This window comes from Alligator sinensis, unplaced genomic scaffold, assembly GCF_000455745.1.
Source record: "Alligator sinensis unplaced genomic scaffold, ASM45574v1 scaffold320_1, whole genome shotgun sequence".
NCBI classification, from domain to species: Eukaryota; Metazoa; Chordata; order Crocodylia; family Alligatoridae; genus Alligator; species Alligator sinensis.
The window spans coordinates 330,740-354,738 of NW_005842249.1; the positions used below are offsets into that span (position 1 = coordinate 330,740).

At 45.0% G+C, this 23,999-nt stretch overlaps 2 protein-coding genes across 6 annotated transcripts in view; both read left to right on the forward strand.

The window, feature by feature from the left end:
- The first annotated feature begins 548 nt into the window (after positions 1–548).
- LOC102375551 (sulfotransferase family cytosolic 1B member 1-like) lies at positions 549–10,708 on the forward strand. Of its 5 annotated transcripts, none has more exons than XM_025208732.1 (9): positions 587–812; positions 2,857–2,932; positions 3,027–3,175; positions 3,687–3,815; positions 4,083–4,180; positions 5,125–5,251; positions 6,067–6,161; positions 7,647–7,827; positions 9,372–10,708. In XM_025208732.1, the coding sequence occupies exons 2-9, from the start codon at positions 2,904–2,906 to the stop codon at positions 9,482–9,484; spliced, it is 921 nt and encodes a 306-aa protein (XP_025064517.1). In that variant the 5' UTR covers positions 587–812; positions 2,857–2,903; the 3' UTR covers positions 9,485–10,708. The 5 variants fall into 5 exon arrangements, with proteins under 5 accessions (XP_025064516.1, XP_006027570.1, XP_025064517.1 ...); XM_025208733.1 differs by having other exon boundaries at positions 612–665; XM_025208731.1 differs by lacking the exon at positions 2,857–2,932 and having other exon boundaries at positions 549–665; positions 7,647–7,843.
- Positions 10,709–13,440: 2,732 nt separating this feature from the next.
- The window catches only part of LOC102380657, a 19,602-nt gene continuing 9,043 nt past the window's right edge, over positions 13,441–23,999 (forward strand). The window contains exons 1-4 of the mRNA XM_006027528.2: positions 13,441–13,528; positions 15,324–15,381; positions 20,268–20,328; positions 23,161–23,997. Of these exons, the coding sequence (XP_006027590.1) occupies positions 13,513–13,528; positions 15,324–15,381; positions 20,268–20,328; positions 23,161–23,997 (972 nt within the window). The 5' untranslated portion in view covers positions 13,441–13,512. The remainder of the gene's footprint in view (positions 13,529–15,323; positions 15,382–20,267; positions 20,329–23,160; positions 23,998–23,999) is intronic.

The window sequence follows — 23,999 nt, forward strand, 5'->3', positions numbered from 1 at the left end:
CAGTTCATATTAACTATCTAGGAGAAAAACTGAGCTGACCCTGGCATGTTTTGCCCCAGAGATTTCAGGATTTGCCAGAACCAGCCATTGCTTTGGGTTCACACACAACGGAAAGATCAGCTCTAAGAACCAGATGCAGATAGTACGTCCACAGCTAGTACATCCTCTCCTTGAAAATCTCTTTCACGTACCCTGCACAGACACACCAGCCTACAAGCTGCAAATCTGACTCAGACTCCTACTACATTCATCCCAACAGTCTCTTGGAAAAGATGATGTCCTTTTAGTTTTGTAATGTGACCTGCAACAGCCCCCGTGGCTCGCCAGAGAAAACATACACTCCTCACCCCTCAACGTGGAGCAGCCTTGGAAACACAGTGAGTCCAGCTCTTGTTTTTTCTCAGCTGAACTCGTTTGACAGCTTCCTGACAAGCTGGATTTGTTCTTTGCTGGCCCACAGCCCAACTTTTCTTTTTTCCCAGGCTCCTCCTATTCTAACCCATGGCTTATGTAACTGGGACCTTTTGTTTCCTTGGCTGTGCTCCAAAGAATTTCTTGCTGTTCCTAGGGACCTGCCCAATCCCTCCCTCTCCTTGTAGAAATCTTACTGCTTTGTACACAGCTTTTCTTTCTCTCCAAGAGAGAAACACCACAGGAAGAGAAAGGTAACTGAGAAGCTTTGACAGTCTGTACTGCTGTTGCCAGAAGTTTGCCATCTCTGCTGTCACTAGACTGAAGAGCAGAGCAGTTCTCTGAGCAGCATATCTTGAAGAGGTCGGGTCTAAACCCAGGAAGAGGCCTGGGCTTTTAGGGTAAAATATGAGATTGAATATTCTGGTGTTGAAAGCCTGCACAGCACAGTCTCTGGTGTTCCCCCTTTTAAGACTTTGTAAGGGGAGCTGGGTGCCCAGGGGAAGGAGATGAGTGTATGTCATAAAATGGATTTGTCAGATGGAAGGGGCTTTACTTTGTGTTGCAATGTAGTCTGGGGCATCTGGATGGGTCAGAGTTGTGGGGTCCAAGCTGATGTTTTGGGAAGGGGCCAGGACTGTATGAATTTTCTGCTGATTTATGTGAATTTAAGATTCAAAATGGTGAATTGGTTCCTAATTTCTAGCCTCTCTCTCTCTCTCTTTCTGTTTGACTTTCTCTATGTGCTCAGGAACTTCTACATCTTGGTATTTTTTGACCAGAAGCTAAACTATTCTTAATTTGCTCTTTTCAGAGGAAAATAAGTCCTGCTTGTTGCTGCCATTTACAGATTTCAGGAGAAGATAAGCGTTTTAATAGCTAATCATTCAAGAGTGCTTCAAAGGCAGCTCTTGACCCATTACACAAATATACCTGCCAACAGGATCAGCTGTAGTCATCAGTAATTTTCACTAGTGTGGTTTCCCTACTAATATTTGCTTATTTAACATTTGTTTTGCAATGAGGAAAGGGAAGTACTGTGTGTTCTTCTAATCATATTGCTTATAGACTTTCTGCACTGCTCATCACATCCGCATAGCTAATCATTTTATTATCAACCCATTCTGGGTGCAGGAAAATAGAATGTGATATGCTAAATTACAGCTGAGAATGTCGCTTTATTGGCTATTTGGTTATTCTTTATTTACAAATTAGTAATAATTTTGAAACTTGGATTATATAATCTGTAGTGAGAATTTTTCAAAGCACTTTGTGTTGTCCTCTCTTGGGCCATGAATGTGCACGTGCCTAGGTACTAGGCCTCACTAGAGCCCTTCCTCTTCCTTTGAGTCTGGAGCAATAAGTCACTCCAGGCCATGCATATCTAGGGTGAAAGAGTACACCTCACTGACCTAATTTGGCTGTTAGGTTTGTGCTGAAGTAAACTTCACTCCAGTTATATGGAAGTAGTGAGCCTGTGAAAAAGTACTGTCATTCATTTTCCCTCGGTGAAAGCGCTAAGAAGCAGCCTGCACAAAGTAAAGCTATCTCTTGTAAGAAGTGTTGTTATACCACTGCAGACAGATTTTTCATGGAGGAAGGATTTGCCATGCATTGCATGGGCAAAGGGTTGCTGAATGAAGGATCAGCTGTGAAGTCCTCTACTCTGGCTTTCACTTTAAAAAGTGGAGTTCATGTCATCTGTGGTCTTAAGCAGCTGATCAGAGAAATGACACCTTTTGAAATAAAAACCACAGCAAAGAGATGGTGCACCTCTGCAGCCCTATCCAGCTGTTCATTATAGCTGTACCATACCAAGAGTTAGTTTGCAAACCTGCATCTTCACAGTGGGGTGGGGAAACGAACCTTAAGATCACAGATTGTGTTATAGTAAATAATTTGTGCTACTTCTACCTAGGTAGTATCTGAGAACTTCACTTAATTCACAGCTCCGCTGGGCTGTACACAAGAATTTATGATCTACATTAGGGGTCAGCGACACATAGGAAAACAGACTCCAGGTCTTCTGAGTCCCAGTCTTGTACCTTTACCATATGACCCTCCTCCCTCTCAGTAACCATAATTTATGCCCTTGATTATTTACACTTGACCTCTACCATAGGAGAACACCCAATGGGTTCAGCCTCTTGCATTGATTGGTTCCTTTGCCCCTTTCCAGCCTTTAGTAATAGTTACCTTGGCACTGTGGAAAAAGTGCTATTATTTTATTGTGAGAAATGCTGTTTGCTTTTGAGAGGAGAGACCTGAAAAAGATTGTATCAAAGAAATTAAAGGGTAAGAAAGCTGAACTATGGCCTCTTTCATAAGGCATTGTAATGAAAAACTGGAGTTAGAAAATATGGTGTAGAATGGAAATGTCATTGCTGCCCCTGCTTTTAATAGCTGAGGACACTCTCTCTCTCTCTCTCTCTCTCTCTTAACCAGTGAGAGCAGAGATGAGCAACTGACTGCAATAAAAGAAGCATCTTACCATGCTCCTCTCAGCATTTGGAAATACTGGGTAAATGAATAATCATCTCACCTAGCTGCTTTCCCTTCTTGTTTCTGTTCTGATTACACTCTGGTTACATCCTATTACATTTTACCCCTGGCAGGATGTCTCATCTAGAAAGTTACATTCGGCAGGACTGGGGGCTAGTCCACGACATCCCAATGGTCTATGCATTTTCTTTCAATTGGGAAAGGATTGACAACTTCCAGAGCAGGCCTGAGGACATTTTGATAGCCACATACCCCAAGTCTGGTGAGTTATCATGGCTTTAATGATCACGGGCCAAAGCAGCATGTGAAGCCTGGTGCTGGAAATGTTGACGGATATGCCTTCGAGCCCCACCTGGTTCTCAATTTGAGAGAGAAAACCAGCTCCACTGATTCACAGCTGCTGCTAGTGTTAATATGTCAGAGCCTCTCCAGTGTGATGTGTAGCACCCTCCCGGCCAATCAACCATTAGAATCCACCCCCATTCACTTGGACCCCAGACTCATCTGGATTACCCATGGTGCTTTCCCAGGGTGACTGTTTGAGAAAGCTATCACACTGTAGTGTTTTCTGACAAACTAATGAGATCCCATCACTCCCCACCCTCAAGCTAATACATGAGAAGCAGCCAGAATACAGAAGATACTAGCTCAGTGAATGACCATGACTGCGGTTATCTAGGATGGCTGAGACAGGATCGGGCCCTTTCCTCTCTATTTCTGAATAAGTGAACCATATACTTGACTGACATTTTCTTCTCATGTCTGGCTTCCAGGCACCACATGGATGAGTGAAATTGTGGACATGATTCTGAGCAATGGTAATGCTGAAAAATGCAAGTGTGATGCAATCGTCAACAGAGTGCCCATGCTGGAATTTGCTGCCCCTGGAGAAATGCCAGCAGGTAAGTCTGGCATTAGTGCTGCAGGAGTGCAAACACATGGATCAGCAACTTGATGCAGACTTACAGGTTAGGAGAGGAAAGGTAGGTTTGTAGACAAAGCACTGGTCTGGAGATGTGGGTTCAGTTCTTCACCTTCAGTGAGACATTTGCTTCAGTCCCTTTTGAAAAGGCATCTTAAGCTGCTCATTCACTGAGGTGCCTTTGAAAATGTTACCTTTACTGCTGTGTCTCTACTCAGGAATTATCTTTTGAAATTCTACTTCACAGGTACAGAGCAACTGTCCAAGATGCCATCTCCTCGCTTGGTGAAGACCCATATCCCAGTCCATCTTCTTCCCAAGTCCTTCTGGGAGAATGGCTGCAAGGTAACCAGCTGCAGTAATCTCAGGCCTACTAGAGAAAAGGCTGATGGGGGTATACTGTGATTCCCTGGATCACTGCATTGTTTTCATCCGAGTTTCCCAGACTTCCCCAAAGGTGGAATATGGTTCCAAAAGTGCTACTCAGTTCCCCATTCTGTGGCCTGATGCAAACGCTAAAGTGTAGTCCAGCTCCCTCCTCCCAAGCCATTGTAGCTCTTCAGGTCAAGTTGAAGTACTAGCAGAAGCAGCATATGTTTGACACTAAAGGGAGCAGGTATGACTATGGGGCTGCCTCTACATGAGACACTTACTGCTCAGTAGCTCATTACTACTGCACAGTAGCATCGTGTGGCATGAATTGTAACAAGCTACTGTGCAATAGTAATGAACTACTGTGTAGTCAGCATCACCACAAAGCCAAGTGGGGATGCTACTGTGTAGTAATGCCAGTTACTGTACAGTCATTTAGTACTTGGATATGCTTGGGATGTGGCTTGGGTGTACAATCTAGATGCTGGCTGCTGCATTGAAGAGAAAATTTATTCCACAGGGTTCTGCCTTTCAGAGCCAGGGGCCACTGAGTTACAAAGACAGAAATGTATGTTTTTGCTTTGCCCCTATAACAAAAAGAGAGGCAGAGAAGAGGTAACCACCTAAGAGCACAGAAGAATGCAATAGAAAAACTCAGATGAAAGCCAGGATTATCTGCTTCCAGTTCGGTGCCCAGTCCTTGACATTCTGGTGCCCTGCCTCACAGTGTTCAGGGGCACCCTCACACTTGATGGCCTTCGTTGGGGCCAAGAGCCACAGCTGAGATATCCCTGGCAGTAGGGCTGGGATTTTGACAGAAGCCTAAAGGTTCCGAAAGAGGGTTCTTTGACAATCCACTTCTAGAGCCCTTGTAAGTTGCAGAGGCAACTCTGATTCTTCTCCCCTCCCTGCCCCAGGTGATCTATGTAGCCCGGAATGCCAAGGATGTAGCTGTCTCCTTTTACCACTTTGACCTGATGAACAAGATGCATCCACACCCTGGGAGTTGGGAAGAATACCTTGATAAATACATGGCGGGCAAAGGTGAGCCTGGTGTCTGTCATGAATTTGTGCTCCCAGATGATTAAACTGCTATTGCTTGAAATGTAAAGGAAAGGGACCTGCAGCTGTAGGTGAATTGCCCAGATGAGCTTCTGCTTCTTGCTAGAAATATCCATGCTGCGTGCTTTAACCATTCCTTTGATTCCCTAGAAATTTGAAGGGATCTGAAGAAGGGAATTTTCCTCCTATAACAGTTGGTTTGAATAGCCTTGATTCAATCTTTGCTTCCCTTCACAGAACACAATTTCAGGGGAATCCACATACCAGGGGATACACTGACTCAGATGTTTTATGAGTACAACCTAAGGGCAAAGTCTCAGCTATTGTAAATCAGCATAGCTACATTGACTTGACAGGACCCAGGGTCATTTATGCCAGTTGAGAAGTTGACCCATTTGATTTCAGTGTGGCCTTACTGGTTTGTACCTATAAATTAAAATGAAAGGATGCCAGTTTACCCCACTCAAGGATTTAGCTCCATGCACCTGACTCATTATGCGCTAACATCAGCCAGAGACCAAAGCTAAGTTGTAGTCACACAATATTAGTTACTATCTAGTTTCTGTTCTAGTCCTGGAAAAATAGATAAGGATTATAACCCAACACTGGAGCCAGCAAGGCAACGAACTTGCCTGAATGTGTGCAAATGAGCAGAACTGGGCATTTCTGTATAGACACCAGATTTACACATGGTTTTGGATATATGTGTGCTCTCCAGCAGAGAGTTTGCCCTCTTCCCTACCCCTTAATATACTCTTTCTCTAATGGTATTTCAATACCTCTGTCTCCAAGTATAGTTGCTTTTGGTTCCTGGTATGACCACGTGAAAGGCTGGTGGGAGAAGAGGCAGGACCATCCCATTCTCTGCTTGTTCTATGAGGACATGAAAGAGGTGAGACAGCAACTATAACCCTTCCAAAGAGCAGTGTGCCTGCTATCCTGGGATAACTTGTCTGTGGGTGTGGTCACGTTCCTCATGGGTAAAAGAGTCAGGTGATATAAATGCTTTGGTTGGTGTTAATATCATGCCCAATCTGTGAGCCTAAATCTGAACTTCTTCCCCACTTACTCTCTTTCCTTTAGACAGGTTTCTAAGAAAAGAAAGGATTGTGGTATGGACCAGATTCTGTACAGCAGGAGGAGGCAGGAGGGCAATCATGTTGGGAGAAAAAGTGAACAGACACATGCTTTCTAACTTGAGTACTAATATGCACCCATTACCGTATAATTTTGAAAATATCCGTTTCACATATGTGACCTACAGAAGCATGATTATCTCATTTAGAACTGAGGCACACAAAGAGAGAGGCTGCCCAGAACATCTCAAATGAACTGAGGTGCAGGTAGAACAAATGACTTCTTTAGGAAGGGGCAGGAAGAACAGTGGGAAGTTGAGGAAGGATTTGAATAAGGGGAGGGGGACTGTTCTTGAAGGGCATCGCTCTTCACTCTGACCCCAAGTCAGATCTTTGATAGGGATCTGAAAGGGTACAGTTATTTTTGTTTTCTTCATTTCCACTGTGTATCTCCTAGTATTGGCTGTGAAGCAATTGGAAACACAGAAATACCCTCCAGAAGTTTTCTCCAGTGGCATTTCCAATAAAGGAGAAAGCAGGTAGTACTGAAAACCTCATAGAAGTCTGCTCCTGCTAAGATTTCCATATCAAAGTGATTGGGATAGGCATCCATGGGTAGGGTACACCCTTGAACTCATGATTAATCACTGTAAGATTTGTACTCCCCATTTAAAAGTGTCTGATTCTGAGGGTATGCTGGAGTTGGCTCTCAAACTTTAATCCCTGGGCTTCTGCAATACTTTGGTGTTAAAGAACAGATCCTTATCCGGTTGGTGATCTCACCCTACGAGTTCTGGTGCTCGCTGGGGAACATAAGGATGGAACCAGGCACCCTCCAAAATGGCCGTCTGCAACAGTGTCTAACTAAAGCAAGGGTATTGTTGAATGAAAAACCAGCTGTGAGCTCTTTCTCTCTCGCTCCCCCCAATATACACATAAACTATATTAAAAGAACATTACTGAGGGCGTGAACTCAACCAATCAAAAACTAGGGAATGTCAATGATCATGCAATATTGCCTTTGCAATGTGCTAACTCTGGAGATGGAAACATGGAATGGCTATGCCAGCTGTTAGTTTTCTTATTTTGAAGAGGGTGCAGGAGTTGGGTACATGGTTGATTAGGTGTCTTTATGAATGGCTTGTTTGGACACCACAGAAGATTTTAGGTTGCTAGCATCCTGAGGAAGTCCTAGGCTCCCTTTGCCTTCTGGTTTGGTGACACTGATGATCACCTGACTGTGTGAGCAGTTAGGTCCCACCATACCCTCTCTGAATGAAGCACTGCCTGTCTTTCTGTAGGACCCAAAGCGTGAAATTCGGAAGGTGATGCAGTTCCTGGGGAAGGACCTGACGGAGGAGGTTCTGGATAGTATCGTTCATCACACATCCTTTGAAGTGATGAAGGAAAACCCCAGCACTAATTACAAGGTGGTCCCAAGTGCCCTGATGGACCAAGCCATTTCCCCCTTCATGCGCAAAGGTGAAGATCTGCATGGGTACCACAACCCTTTATTTTCTTCAGTTGTCATAGGAAGATGCTTTCCCATCTAGTCCTCCCTCCTGCACTGCCTGTGAAGGTGGATGTGTTTTTATCTGGTCCATCTTCATTGGCTTTTAAGAAACAAACTGGTGACACTTTTGGTTCTTAATGAAGAAGAGCTGGTATCCATAAATTCTATGACATTAGGCACTAATTTGCAATCCCTTTCTCATCAGAGACAAAGAGAAATGAATGGGTCTGGTCACCAAACCATACTCTGCCTGCTTAGTCCATGATGATTCATGAATGAAGGAGATACAGCCAGTTTTTCAAGAGGGCTTTGCTCCCAGAGAGGCACCTACACTAACTGGATAGATTTTTCAGATGTGCGCTACATGCAGCTATTCCCTCTGAGAGTGAAAAATATTTATCAAAGTCTGGTTGCTTTCTACAGGCAGCTAAACAGGAGTTCAGTTCTCTAAAAAAATGTGGTGGTAGAACTGCAGGTCTCTGTCTGGGATCTGTGCCAAAAACGATATTCACTAGAAAAAGAAAAAGAAGTATGTGGGCCAAAGTCTCAAGGGGAGTCATCTGAGAAAACTAAAGAGACAGAGGGGAGGTGAAGGAGAAGTGTAGAATAGGGAGAGGATAATGAAGGGCAAACCTTTTGGAAGAGAGACCATTTACTACTCTGTGGATGCATGGTGCATATGACTCCCTATTCTTGATTGGTCCTAATAATAATAATACTAATAAAAGGACCATAATAATTACATTCCTCATATCATTCACAAAGCTGAGAAGAAATCATTTCCATAGCAAAACTACATATGAAACAATCAATATGCAATGCATGTTAGCTGGGGAAAATTATGATTATTACAATTTCCGGTATAAGTCAAATGATCAGGAGTCTGTGTTACATATTTGCTTTCTCTGGCTTTTGCCTAGAGCTCCCAAAGTATTAAAAAAATCCCCATTGCAAACTTGATCACTATGATATTTTAGTTAATCAATTTCTGAATGACTTCTTTCCAATTCAAAGCTAATTGTCAGAAAATCTTTTGATGAAAAAAAATCACTGTAAAAATATCTACCATGAATAGTGGGATTTTACTTGATGACCTCTGTCCACAGAATATGGGGAAAAAAACTTAAGCTGTGAGACTGAAAGGCAGATTGGCTTATCTTACATGTAGCACTTAGTAGGACTGGAGGGTGCCCAGCACCATCTGGGAAGGGGCCTGTGTTGAGCTTTTATCGGATTAGTGCTCCATTTAGTGAGCTACAGTTCTGGGCCTGGTGTATGGAATATTGTGGCTATTGTCCGGCTATTGTGTCTGTTCAATAGCCCTAGAGTTAAATTTCCCTCTCCATTACAGCTGTGTAAATCTGTTGGGTTACATAGAAGAGTGCCACTGAGGGCAGAGCCAAGCCCTTCCTCACTCCATGAATTTCTGCTCTACTGCGGTTTCCTCCACCAGCAGACCCTTTGCCTCATGTGAGCCTCTGCTGTTTCCTTCATTGTCTTTTTCTCATCTCAGGGATTGCTGGTGACTGGAAGAATCACTTTACTGTGGCCCAGAATGAGAGATTCAATGCAGACTATGAGAGGAAGATGGCTGGGACCACCCTGCGGTTCCGAACAGAGGTCTGATGTACCTGGATGCTCAACGTCATGAAGCTAATCCATGGTTCTCTGGAGTTTCCTGTGGCAGCAGCTTTTTTTTTTCTTTTCCCTCCTTCTTCCTTGAAAAGATGGGCTGTACACTTGGAAATGTCTCTGCAGAACAGAGGCTTGGATCTGAAGCGTTGGGGCATCTGCACCTGGGTGTAATAACACTGAGAAGTGGGAAATTGTTCTGAGTGTCTGGGATTCCTTATATGAGCTCTGAATAGCCAGAAGACTCACTTCCTAATGACCTCCCATGAAAACACATCTGATTTTGTCCTGTAAGTTTTAAGCACCGCAATACTAGCCTGGACAGTTTCACCGTGCACTTGGACCCAGATTCAGATTTGACAATAAAGTAACATAGGCACACAGGGGCTGATTTATGGAATCAGAATCATAGTTGGAAGGGAGCTTATAGGTCATCTGCTCTAACCCACTGCACAAATACAAGAATGCTACTTCTAAATCATCCCTGTCCAATGTGTATCCAGCCTCCTTCTGAAAACCTCCAATGAAGAAGATTCCATGACTTTCAACCACTACAGTGTGTTCCACCAAAACTGTAAAGCAGTAACTGGAGAACTGCAGTTGATAGAGAACTTGGTTGGTCCTTTACAGCTTCTTCCACAGGGTATGTTTACACTGGAAAAATGATGATAGATTAATTTAGAAATACACATAACAACTATACTAAAGATCCAGGAACATGGGCTTTAACACATGGCGGCAATTGGAGCATGGGCCCCTGGTCTCTGTAGAGTTTGTATTCTTCAGAATGGTGAAGCCCCTGCTAAAACATTTGCATTGCCACTGTTACCAGTGTTAGTAGATTAAATTAGTGTGTGCAATAACCAGACTTTAATTTTGCAGTGTATTCATGTCCCCAGGCTCCTCCTATAGAAGCAGGTGAAAAGGAGACAAAAACCTAGAAACCTTGACAGAGGCATCTAAACCAACAAGGATGGGAAAAGGAGACTGAAGCTATTATTGGGAAGTGAATCAAGACTCACCCAGAGAACTAAAGCCTCCAGTGAGGTGAAGTCTGTCACTCACTCAACAGATATTACAAGGAGGGGAATGGGAAGGGAGCAAAAACTAAGTGTTTGAGTAGCTTGGTGGCTAGGAGGTGCCGGGGAGAGGAAATTAAGAACAATGGGAGGTGGTGGCATTGTCTGGACAAATAAATTCTCTTGACTTGCAAGTTCATTAATTTAACTGTACTTTAGTTGATGACCTCTCCACAGAATATGTCCACAGAATATGGGAAAAACAACTTAAGCTGTGAGACTGAAAGGCAGATTGGCTCGTCTTACATGTAGCACCTAGTAGGACTGGAGAGTGCTCAGCACCATCTGGGAATGGGCCTATGTTGAGCTTTTATCCAATTAGTGCTCCAGAGGAGCACTAGAAATAAATTCTCTTGTCAAGAGAAATAAATTCTCTTGACTTCCAAGTTCATTAATTTAACTACACAACATTCATTAACTATGGTAATTTCCACAGGGACAGCAAACTCATAAAAGCGACTATTAGATGGGCCGCCTGTTCTCTTTTAAGTGCCTCATCTTGTGATCCAGTTTGCAGTCCCCTCTCTGAAATCACCTCTCCATCCTTGATCCAATATATGCTACCACAGGACTAGATTTTGCAAACCTCACCTAAATGTAGTAGCGTTTACTCAGCTGAGGAGGTTAGTCTTACCAGGTTCTGTTACCCAGTCTACCTCTGTGGTGTTTGACATATCTCATTCATCACTGTTAGTAACAGCTCCTACTTGTGGCTTCTTCTAAATTCTAAAAATTCTCTCCCCCAAGGTGAATATCTGCAAGCAGATGTGGCGTGCGTGTGTTTTGTCTCTGTGTGTGTGTGTGTCCTATTTTTGGCTTCTAAAATTCTCTCCCCGAAGGCAAACGTGCAAGTGTATATGTGTGTGTGGTCTCTGTCCTACTTGCAGCTTCTTCTTAAATTCTCTCTCCCAAGGTGAATATCTGCAAGTGTAGGGTGTGCGTGTGTCTGTTGTCTGTGTGTGTGGTGTGTGTCCTATTTGTTGCTTCTAAAATTCTCTCCCCCAAAGTGAATATCTGCAAGTGTATGTATGTGTGTTTGTGGTGTGTCCTCGTAGATTCTTCTAAAATTCTCTCCCCAAGGCAAATATCTGTGTGTGTGTGTGTGTGTGTGTGGTATGTCCTACTTGTTGCTTTTTCTTAAATTTTCTCCTCCAAGGTGAATATATGCAAGTGTGTGTGTCTACGTGAGAGAGAAGGGGGCAGGGATACTGTGGGACATTTATGAATAAGTGCTACTCAACATGAGACAGGACTGCAGAATCACATCTGTAACTTTCTCATACTAAGAATGTCTTAGTATGAATGTTGAACAGATGACTGAAAAATAACATGTTTTTATTACAGGGCTTTATTTTGCAAACTACTATTTAAAATGCTACATTTTTACATTTCCCTCCAAGGCTGCAGCGCCTCTCCTGCCCCCCCCGCGCGTACTGTTCTGGAAATGGCACTAAACTCCTGTTAATATTCCTGATCCTAAAATCACGTCTGGATTTTCTGGCGAGGCAGATGCTGCCAATAATAAACAATAATAAAAGTGAGTGCCCTTGCACTTCAAGTGAATCCTTCATAAGGTGAAGCCCTGGGGATGTCAGGCCATAGGATCCTATGAATCATGCATAATAATAGCATTAGCGGTGCTCTACTGTATTCACAGATGATGCTACAAAATGTACTAGCAACACCTCTCAGAGTGAGTTGGGGGTAATTATAGAAAATGATGGTTGGAAGGGATCTCAGGAGGTGATTTAGTCCAAACCCCTGCTCAAAGCAGAACCATCCCCAACCAGATCATCCCAGCCAAGGCTTTGTCTAGCCCGGTTTTGAAACCCCCAAGGATGGAGCTTCCGCCACCTCTCTGGGCAACCTGTTCCAGTGCTTTACTACCCTTGAAGGGCATTTATACATGTACTTTTTCATCCTGCGACACGCCGGAGATCCGGCAGGTTGGAGCAGACTCAGCGAATCAAGTCTGTTTTGCACGTGAGCTGATGCATGCCGCACTGCACCGTGTCCAGCTGCAGAAGTGGCAAAATGTGCGTGGGCATGCAGACAATGGTGGCGGTGCGCTTTTGAACTAAAGCCCCTCTGATGTGCTTTTGTGCAAAAGCACGCCACTGCTGTTTGCTCAGCACTGACACACATTTTGCCACTTTTAACTGTTAGATACAACTTATATACATACACAACACATATACCCACACACACATATAATAATAGCAGTAGGGGTGCTCTACTGTATTCACAGATGATGCTACAAAATGTACTAGCAACACCTCTCAGAGTGAGTTGGGGGTAATTAGAGAACATGAGGGTTGGAAGGGATCTCAGGAGGTCACATCTAGTCCAACCCCCTGCTCAAAGCAGGACGATCCCAAAGCGCCCGCTGCTTTAAGAACCATATGTACCGATGTCCCATAGTGAGGAAATTCTTCCTAATGTCTAACCTAAGCTTCCCTTGCTGCAAGCCGGGCCCGTGGCTCTTGTTGTGCCGTCAGTACCGCACAGGCTTGGGAAAAACCCTCCGGCGGGTCTGCGGCCGGGACAGTGCGCGGGGCCCGCAGTGGAAGACCTTGAGCGCGGCGAGCTCCAGCTGCACTTGCCGGGGGACGCTGCAGTGGCGGAGCCCCCACACACCACCGCTCTCGCCGCGGGCTCTCCCGATTTGCTCCGCCCTGAAGGAGGAGGGGGCACGGAGCCCAGGCTCCAGCTCCGGGGCGGGGAGGTGGGGCGGCCTTCCCCCTGCCAGTAGGGACAATGCAGGCAGGGAAGGAGGGAGGCCCCGCCCTGTGCTGCAACGTCATGGGTGCCCCGGTGACGTCAGAAAAGCCTCCCCGTGGCGTCATTCTTGTCCCGCCGGGGGCAGGGAGGGGGGGGGGCAGAGCGTGGGGCGGCAGCGCCCCCCACCGGCTGCCCGGCCAGCAAGGGGCCCAGGCGGGTGCAATGGGGGAGAAGAAAGGTGAGAGGCAGGCCCCTCCCCCGGGGCAAGCCCAGGGCCTCGCAGGTCACAGCCTAGAGTGGCAGAGGGACCTGCCCCCCTCTGGGGCAGGTCCAGGGCCCGGTTGTGGGCATGCTCTCTCCCTCTGCTCTGCTCCCCACCCTTTGTGTGTCAAAGACCTTCATGGGTGTAGCATCGCAGTTGGGCAGGGCAGGGCAGGCCAGGAGGGTGGGCTCAAAGCGGGACCAGCCAGGCTGGTGCATGCGGAGGCCAGCTCACTGGTCATTCAGTTTTAATGCCTGTAGAGCTGAAGGACTCGTGGTACTAGCAAGAGCCACAAACAGCGCAGGCAGAAGCTCTGAACTTTTGCCACATTGCCCAGCAGTTCAGCTCTGACCTTCGGCACCCCTGCTATTCTACTCGAGCGCAGGCACTACTTTCTAGGGAATGGTGTGATATGGGCTTGCAGCCCACAATGCAGACACTGCTATTAGCAAAAAGGGGCTTTTGGTACCTTCGCAGAGTAATATTCCCTTTACTGCAAAGGGTACGTTCCCATAGAGTAGGGCCCCGCTGCATCAGTGCCCAGTGTCATGAAAGCTTGGCAAAGATGGGGGAGCTTGAGTCCTTGCCTGGGAATGCCCGGGCTTGTGACCCGAGGCAAGAAAGTGCTGGGGTCTGTCAAGAAACAACAGCCTGCTTTCTTTCAGGGAGACGCTTCCCTGGGTGCATTTGTGGCATTTAATCCCAACAGAAATTTTAATAAGCCGAGTACTGCCAAGATATGTGGCTGTCGGTCAGCTTCACTTTGTCCTCCTGAGGTTGAACAAGCTGTTCTGGCGCTGTACCCATTCATAGTCTCCTACTATTTGCTACTTCTGCTGTACAACAATGCGTGAGAAATTGCTGGTGGCTTGGAGTAGGAGGCTGTGAGGATCCTTCAGTGTGTCCCAGTCCTCTGAAGCCCCCTGAGCAGATCAGCAAAGCTCTGGATTTTGCACCAGGCACTGATGCATGCATGCATAATGTTCGATCAGATCAAAATGCAGGCCCTCCATCGCTTATTCCTCTGAGAACTCTCTCATAATATTATACTCTTACATACTCTGTGGGAAGTTTTAGACCATCATATTACCAACTCCCAAAGCTATCCCATGCATGAAATGTGGGGCAATAACATATCAGGTACAACTTTCTCTTGCCTCATCTTGCATGGCAGTAATAGTAAAATGGCAAAGGGGATGGCTTTGTACAACTGGCATTGAGGGAAGGGCATAAAATGACAAATGGAGAAAAACAAGATAGACATGACAGAAGGTCAGATGAGACCTGAATTTTGCAAGGCAGGGGAAATTGTTTGTGGATGGACCAGCTGTGGCTGTTCCCCCACTCACTCTTCTCACTGCCTTGATTTAGCAGAATTAGCGATGTTCAAAATGTTCATTTCTGACCTTGGCTTAAAAAAAAAAAAAAGATTCTGTCACACTAGCAGTGCGAGGAAGCAGTAGTTATACTCTGACTTGGTTAACTATTTTAGGCCTGGTGTGAATGACACTGGTTTAAATGAGCACATGGTAAAAATGGCTTTTCAAGTCACAGCACTGTCTGCATCTGGGCACCCACTATTGCAAAGGTGGGGGTCTTGTAAATACTGTCTAAGAAAGACAGTTAGGTGTCATAACCAGTGTTTTAGGTTTTTAAAACTCATTTAGAGTTGGAGTTCAACTCAATAGCTTTCCCAGGTCTATGGTACACTGGGATCAATAAAATGGAAGGCAAACACTTGTCTTCATTCTTTTGCTGTTGTGTTTTAAAGGGAGCTGGAAGCAGTACTTTTGCTGTGCTGGTGCTTCAGACACTGTATCTTCCAGAAGGTAAGCCATATTTTTGTTTTTAAGGAACCGACTCAGCTGTAGGCTTTATGCGTTTCTGAAGCCAGCCTATAGCCCTGGGGGGAAGGGGGGGGGAAAAGAGAAGTCCTTTAGTAGGAAAGAATTGCCCTTGTTCCACATTTTACAAGTTTCGTAGAGGACCAGTTTCTGTGGCTGAGCAGCTCCTCAAAATGATGATCACTGTTGAGTTAATATTACCTCAGTCTGACCTGGATTGAATTTAAGTCAGACGGTATTTATTCATATGTCATTCTCCCATGAGACACTATGTATGAGTGTCTCATATGCCACCAACTTCATCTCTTACATCTCAGTGCTGGTTGAAAAGGTAGACTTGAACTATGTTATCTGAACTTGTTGTTGGCAACACAGTGTATCATCTCACTCCATCACCTGTGCAGTCATTGTGGAAAAGAAGAAGAAACCACACTGACCCCCAGGGACTTCATGTATTAGAGTCTTTGGAGTAGAAGAATTATCACTCAATATGACCTTTTTGGATTTATTACTTATTATAGTGTTCTAGCCACTGTAAACACATGGGCAGACCCAGTCCTTATACTAAAGTCTAATACAGATGAAAAACAAATGAAAAGGCAAGGTAAAAGGTGCAACATATCAACAACATGATCAGAATGAAGATTAGCCACAGCTCATTAGTTCCATGGTTTAAAATATGCCCTTATTATATTGCAACATTTTAAGAAATGAAGCAAGGAAGAAATTGTAATTAGAGCATGTTGTTTATTCCCTTTGGCATCCAAACTGTATTGTAGTCCCGTACTTTTTGTACTTGACACCATCTGTTTTGATACCAAATAAGACCACAAATTGGTCTGGCAGTAATTTTGTCTAGAATAAATAGTAACGGAACTAAAGCATGGTACTTCTAAGCATTATTCTTTATAAAATGCTCTTGTTCACCACTCGCAGGTCATATACGATGCCAACAGTTACAAACAAGGGTTCAGCCTGACCCAATAACAGCCATATTCTTTCTAGTCCATAACATCAGAAGCTTTTTTCCTAAAGCCTCTCAATTCCACTCACCTCAGGAAAAGCATGGGGTGTCATTGTTTCCTGCAGTACACCATGAAGATAAAAGCATAGTTTGGTTTAGTGAGGCCTATGGGTTCCAAAACCTTTATCACCAGGGCCATGGTTTTATATGCAAACTGATGAGCTCAGGGCTGACTCTGTCCCAAATTAGAGGCCCTACGTTAGAGACAATGATACAGGCATCAGCTATTAAAGCAATCCTAAGACACTAAGGTAGGTGCAGTTATTGCAGTGTTGACAATGGCATGTTTCAGGGAGACAGAGGAGGCGTCTCCGGATGGGGAAAGAGCGGCCCAAACTGAGACTGGAGATAGCTTTACCCATATATCCTCCTTTCTTTCCCCCCAGGGACAGGATGGAGACAAAGGCTCAAGGGTGGTCCTTCTCTCTGACTGTTTCACCTTGACTTAGTCTTCATCCCCCCAAAATACACACATATTGTGTCCCTTCAGTCTTGCAGCAGCAAGATCCTGCGTCATCTGGCTGCTGCATCTCAAGCAGCTCCACCTTCATAGGTGCCTTGAGGAAGAAGAGGCATCCTCCATGCGAACAGTGTTGGCACCCACAAAGCCCTGCTGGCCACAAGGGCTTGTTGTAGGGTCAGGCTAGCCTCATCCCTCCTGCTGGATGTGTGAAGGAGGCCGCGGCACAGGCTGGGGTGAGCTCACAGAATGCCAGCCCTCCACAAGCCTGGCTTTCAGAGCAGCGCTTACCCCCATCCCAGGGGCACTGTCCCTGTCCCATCTGTGTTGTACGCCCCCAACTGTCTGTGGAGAGCAGCCAGCTCCTGAAAGACATTGTGAGATGCAGTCAGCTCCAGCCCCTGAACAGCTGAGGGAAAGCTGGGGGGAGAGCCTGGTACCAACTCTGAGCTCCCCCTTCCCTGCCCTCAGCACTGAAAGGGCAGGGGAAGCTTGGGGATGACTTTACTTGCCTAGTATTGTGAGCTTTGAGCCTCCCTCAGACAGAATTGAGTCCCCTGAATAGAATAAGATTGGTTCCCAGTGATGTTCAGCAAGTTTTTGTCTCTCCTCAAAGTCAGCGGCTTCTTTTCTGCCTGCAGTCCACTGGTAACAACATTGCCTGAGTCCAGCAGTTGTGTCCCTGTCTGCTTTGGGACATTCGTTCCAGTAGTGCTGGGTAATCTAGTAACCCACAATTTTTCTGACTACACTGGCAACATAACTCTCATCCAACTGCCAAATGGTCAGATATATTGACCCACACAGGTGCTCTAAGTTCCTGGGCATGCAAAGAGAAAAATCAAGAAAGCCAAACATGATTTGAGATGCAACTGGCAAGGGTTATTAAAGACAAAAAGGGATTCTCCAACTATGTCAGAAGTAAGAGGAAAATCCAGGAAAGCATTGGTCCCTTACTAAGAGTATAAAGCTACCTAGTTATAGATGGTGCAGAGAAGGCTGAAGTATTTAATGCCTTTTTTTTTGCTTCAGTCTTCATAAACAGAGGTAGCTACCAGATGAATGAGATAAATAGCCCAGACTAATAGAAGAACAGGTCAGGGATTACTTAGAGCAGTCATGTGCTTCCAAGTTGGCAGGGCTGGATGGGATGCAACCTAGGATTCTGAATGAATTAGATGAGGTATTGTCTATCCTCTTGAGAACTCATGGAGGTCAGGTGAGGTCCTAGATGACTGAAAAAGGGGAAAGATTGTGCCCATCTTTAAGAAATGGAAGTAGGAGGATCTGGAGTACTGCAGACCAGTCAGGACCTGGGAAGATCATGGAACAGGTGCATGTCTTCAGAAAATCTATTGTGAAGCAACTAGAGGAAAACAAGGTGATCACTCAGGAACAATCAGTATGGATTCATCAAGAGCAGCAACTTGTGCCTGACCAACCTAATTTCCATCTATGATAATGTGATGGACTCTACAGGGAGAGCGGTAGATGAGATATACTTTGACATGAGCCAGACTTTTGACACCAGTTCCCACAACATTCCTCTCAAGGAAATACAGACTAAATGAAAGTACTGGGAGGTAGATACATAACCACTTAGTTCATCGTGCTCAATACCTAGTTGAGAGGAGGTATCAGCTGGGACTCCTCAGTGATCTGTCCTGGATCTGGTATTGTTCAACATCTTCATTAATGATTTGGATAATGGGACTGAGTACATGCTTAGCAAATTTACAGTTAACAACATGTTGGGTGGAGAGACAGATACTGTGGAGGGCAGGGATAGGATCCAGAATGACTTGATAGATGGGGAAAATGGTCTACAATCAAGCAGATGAAATTTAAAAAGGACAAATACAAATTCCTGCACTTGAGATGGAATAATTTTATGCACAAAAACAGACTGGAGAATGATTGGCTAGGCTGTGGCAGTGCAGAGAAGCAACTTGCGGCTTACAGTGGACTGTAAGCTGAATATGAGCCAACAGCTTGCCCCTGTTGCAAAAAAGCCAACAGCACTTGGGCTGTGTTAGCAGGAGTCTCACTTGCAAACCAAGGAAAGTGATTCTTCCATTCTGTTTAACACCTGGAGTAGTGTCCAGGGTCCCACAATTCAAGAAGGATGTGGTCAGATTGGAAAGAGTTCAGCACAGACCAATAACAATTATTTGCAGCCTGGGAAGCAAGACATATGAGGAAAGTCTGAAAGAACTAGGGTTACTTAGTCTGAAGAAGAGAAGACTGAGGTGGAATTTGGTAACAATTTTCAAATATCTGAAGGGCAATTATAAAGAAGATGGGCATAGAACTTTCTCTGTAGCTTTATGGGACACAGGATTCAGAGTGGGTATGGTGGCATGGTTGCAGCCCACCTTTTGGACTGTACTGCAGGAGCAGCAGACAGGGCCTTTTTTAAAGTCCCCAAAGTAGGTAAGAACCTAGCCTATACCCAACGTTTAGCATTCTTCCCTTTCCTTCTGTGCTCAGCAGCAATTTCCCTTCCCTTCCCTCCCCTCCCATTCCCCACTTCACTGCTGCCACTGCTCCCAACGGACTGGGTGGAGAAGCTCTAGAGCTGCTCTTGCCCCATCCTAGCAGGGCTGCATGGAGAGCTGGAGGGTTTGAAGGTTGGTGAGCGGAGTAGGGATTCTTACCTGATTTGGGGATTTCCTGCCCTGGTGGGAAGGGGTTGAGGCTACAGCCACCCTTGTAGCACCAGTCAGTTCTCCCACGTGACCTTTTAAAATCCTGGATCCACCTATGAGGGGCCAGGGTTAGAAGCAATGGCCTTAAACTGCAGCAAAGAAAATGTAAATTTGGAGAGTAGGAAGAGCATTCTGACTATGAGGGTGGTTAAGCATTGGAACAGGCTACCAAGAGAAATTATGAAATCTCTATTCTTGGAAATTTTCAAGAGCAGGTTGGCCAGACTTTTGACTGGGATGGCTTGTCCTGCCCTGAGAAGGGATTTTAACTAGATGACCTCAGAAAGGACCCTTCCAGTCCTATTTTCTTATGATCCTATCAAAAAGCTTAGGTCTCAGCTTACCAGTTACCTACCCAGAGTCTGAAAGAAGAGATTTGTAGGGGATGTGAAGAATGGGTTAGGGAAGGACTGGAAGACGATAAGGTGGTGGCAAGGAAGAAAACACACAATGCATTTAAGTTACAATCCCTGGTTGTGCCAAAGCATGAAGGACAGATGTTTGTTTTAAGTCATCTTAAAATAGCTAGAAGCTTTGTCATGAATCATTTCCTTTCCATATAAAAGTACTTCCTTGTTGTGTATTTGAGTATTAGGTATTACTTGATCTTATTAATTAATTATAACATTGCTGGCAGTTTAACAAGCTCTAAATCCCTCTGTCCCATCCTGTATTGCAGTATCAGTATAAGCAGTGTTTTGCCAGAGGTGCCTGAAAAGGAGCCAGAAGAAATAAAACAGGTAAATATTGGCATGAGTTGAGGGACCTGCTGTGAGGAACTGTAGCTTTAATCACTTGTCCTGTCAAATAAATAAGTGTCCTGTGGCATGTGTTACTGGATGATAATTACATGGATTGAGTGCACTGCAAATAGAATCTTGTTTACTGCCAACCTGTTGAATTTATTTTGGTAACTGCAGACACAGTCTGGAGCACCCTTGGATTAAAAAATGCCTGACCCTATTTTGTGCAGGTGCGTGTGGGACAAAGAAAACAAATGGCTGTGGCCATGACATATGCAAAAGAAATACATTAGCATCAAGTTACTCATCTGCTGGAATGGCAGCACAAGACAGAAATATGCAAGATGATTTGTGCAAGTGTTTAACTTGAAATCTGCATTCACCCTGCAGATCTGCATAGTCCTGCAAGAGACATCTTAGAACATGAAGTCATAGCACTGTGACTGTTACAGCAATTGCATGACTTCCATGACTTTTTAAATTAGGGAGGAAATAGAAGAGGCATCCTGTTTTGTCCATGGAGTCTTACCAGCACGGCACTGGCATCCCTCACAAGAAGATGCAAACCCTATGCTGAATCATTTTAGTTCTGAGTCACAGGTGTTTCATGAACACCTGCAGCAATTGATTGGGTTTTGTCAACAAAAAACCTAAGGGCCATATTTTCAAACAAAAATAAGACACAGAGAGAAGTTAGGTATCACAAAGGAGCTCTGGATTGCTAATTGGAATGGTAAGATTTTCACATTGCTATTAGGAATGTGAGTGATTTCTATGGCAGTGGAGTTGTAGCACTGACAGCAGCGAGGACTGCAACAGGCAATTGCTGAAAGCTTTTCAAAGTCCTTAAGAGGAGCTGCTTGGTGCTGAGCGGTTTTGAAAATCTGCTCATTTTGTTCCAGTGCTTAACCAAGAGCTCAGATTCTTCCGGAAGTCTGGCCTTAAGCAGTAGCATGACTCGGGGAGTCAGCAAGGCACAGCAAGCCCTAGGTGCCAATTCTGAGGTGACACCAGAATCCCCCCTTTACCCTTGGAAGTCTTTGCTATGGTAGGGGTATCCCCACACCCAGCAATGTGTCTGGGGGGCAAGCAGAATGGTGCTCACCCCCATGGGAGTCTTTGCCATAGCAGGTGCAGCCCTGTACTCAGTAGTATATCTGGGGTGGGGATCAGTGAACGGAGCACCAGGAGCTGCTATGACAGCAGCGGTAGCAGTTGCCTCTACTGTGCAGAACGCATGAGCAGGTAAGACTTCCCTTCCCCTCACTTCCCCCTGCACAGTGGTCAGCAGGTCCACGGGCCCACCTGTAAGCCAGATCCAGAATGAAGAGCTGATCTGGTTTGGGTGCCACTTACAGCATGTGCCCTGGACCAGCTCCAATCACCACATGCAGCATGTGCCCCAGATTGACCCCATACCCTACACACCCTGGATCATATACAGCATGCCACAGATTGGCCCTGCATAGAGTGCATGGGCCAGCTCTGGCCCCATGTGCCATGTGCAGTGTGCATACTGTACATAACATGTAAGGCCAGTCCGAGACCCATAGGCAATGCTGTGGGCTGGATGATTGGACTCTGTGGGCCATATCTTTGCTCCCCTGGATGAGAGGAACCCCAAGGTTCCATCCAACCCTAGGAGTCTTTGACTCTTACACGTACCAAAGGCTTCCCCCAGTCAGCTGTACTGCAAATGGGTACTTGATTAATTATGATACCAGACACATCACTGTATGTTGCTGACTGCAGAAAGTGATCTGCCTTTACCACACTAGCTATGCAAGCCATGAGGCCTCAAAAATACATTTGAACTTGATCTTTGGGTTATCCATAAGGTAATAAATTCGTGACAAACTATTAAGAGTTATATTCCTACACTGTTGCTCACACATGCTGTTAGCATGCAGCAATAAACTCTGGCACAACATGTGTCAGAGTTTATTGCTCCTGGCCACGCTGTTTAAACATGCACCCAGGACCAAAGCACATTGAGCCAGGTTGGAGCATCCCCAGCTGGTACAAGGCCTGAGGGGTCAGCCTGTCAACCTGGGGCTGCTCTGACTTGGTTCAACTTGCTACAGATGGGCTGGCTGGGGCACAAGGGTGCTCTGTTGTAGAGGTAGTCCCCAGGCAGTCACTGTCTACACATGTGCTGCTGTGCACGAGTAAACTCCAAAGCAGTATAGTTAATTAGTTTCTTATGGCCTAATAGGGCCACTTGTGTAGACGTGAGCTGTTTACTGTGGAGCTAATTAATGTACTCTGCAGTAAACATCTTGTGTAGAAGCACCCACTGAGTAGGGCCTTACTTTGCAGGTAACTTTCCAAAATCAATGGGGGTACTTCCAGAGAAAGTGATACTCAAAGTGGAGCATGGAAATCAGAAGCTGGCCTGACACAAATTCATGTTGATGTTCTGAAAAGAGCCAATATAGGTAGGAAGTCCTTGCCCCATTTAAATTCAGTAGGCTTTTTTCTCCCTAGCACTATAGAGAAACCCACCTGATGAGCAGTTTGATATTTATGCATTTCTTTGGCATGAAAAATGACCATTGCCTTCACTTGATTCCCCCCCCCCCATCAGCTGACCAAGACATTGCCTTCTATTATGCTGCTCCATGACTAAAACAGCACTAATGGCCTGCCTGGAAATAATGTCCTGTCAGTTTCTTTGAATGTGCTTTACTGTATTGGCTTGTGTGGGGTACTAACCAGACTAGGTAAATAGGAATGAAGGAGCAGTATATCTAGCTGTGAAACTTTCCCTTTTATTTGGAAAAATATAGGGCTGCGTTTATAGTGAGTTTAGTTTTCTGTCTTTTATAGCAAGATGAAGAAGATGCGTTAAATGCTGATGCCCAGATACAAACCTCCTATGTTGAAATTCCAGAGGGAAATAAGTGGCGATGGTCACGAATACAAAATGAAGCCCAGGTGCAGACCTCAAATATTGAATTACCAGAAGAGGAGATTTCATTGGCTTTTGAAACTGAGGCCCAGGTACAAACCTCATACCTGGAATTATCTGGAGAGGAGACTTCACTGTCCTCTCAAACTGATGTCAAAGTGCAAACATCTTTTGTTGAAATACCACCTGAAGATAAGTGGCGTTGGTCACAGCTGAACATTGAAGCTTACATGCAAACCTCAAATCTTGAGCTATCAGAAGAAGAAATTGCATCACAAACAGAGGTGGAAGTACAAACATCAGCTCTTACAATACTAGAGGAAGAGACATTCTACCCCTTAGAAACTGGGACCGAGGTAGAAATTTCAGATCTTGAATGGCCAGATACAAGGGTGAAGACTTTGTTTCCATTATATGTTGAAACTGCAGTGCAAACTTTGTATGTAGAAATACCAGCAGGGAATAAGTGGCGTTCATCACGACTGCAAATGGAAGCCCAGGTGCAAACCTCAAGCCACGAGTCATTGAAGAAGCTTTCTTCTGTTTTGCAAACAGAAGCCCAGGTGCAGACCTCACATCTTGCATTAACAGAAGAAAAAGAGCTTTTACCATCAGAAACTGATGTCCAAGTGCAAACCTCAAACCTTTCAATAGCAGAATCAGAGGAAGAAGAGGCTCATATACTTGTGGAAGAAGAGCCTGTCCCTACAGCTCTAGCAGAAGCAGCTGTACAAACATCAAATATAGAAATCTCAGC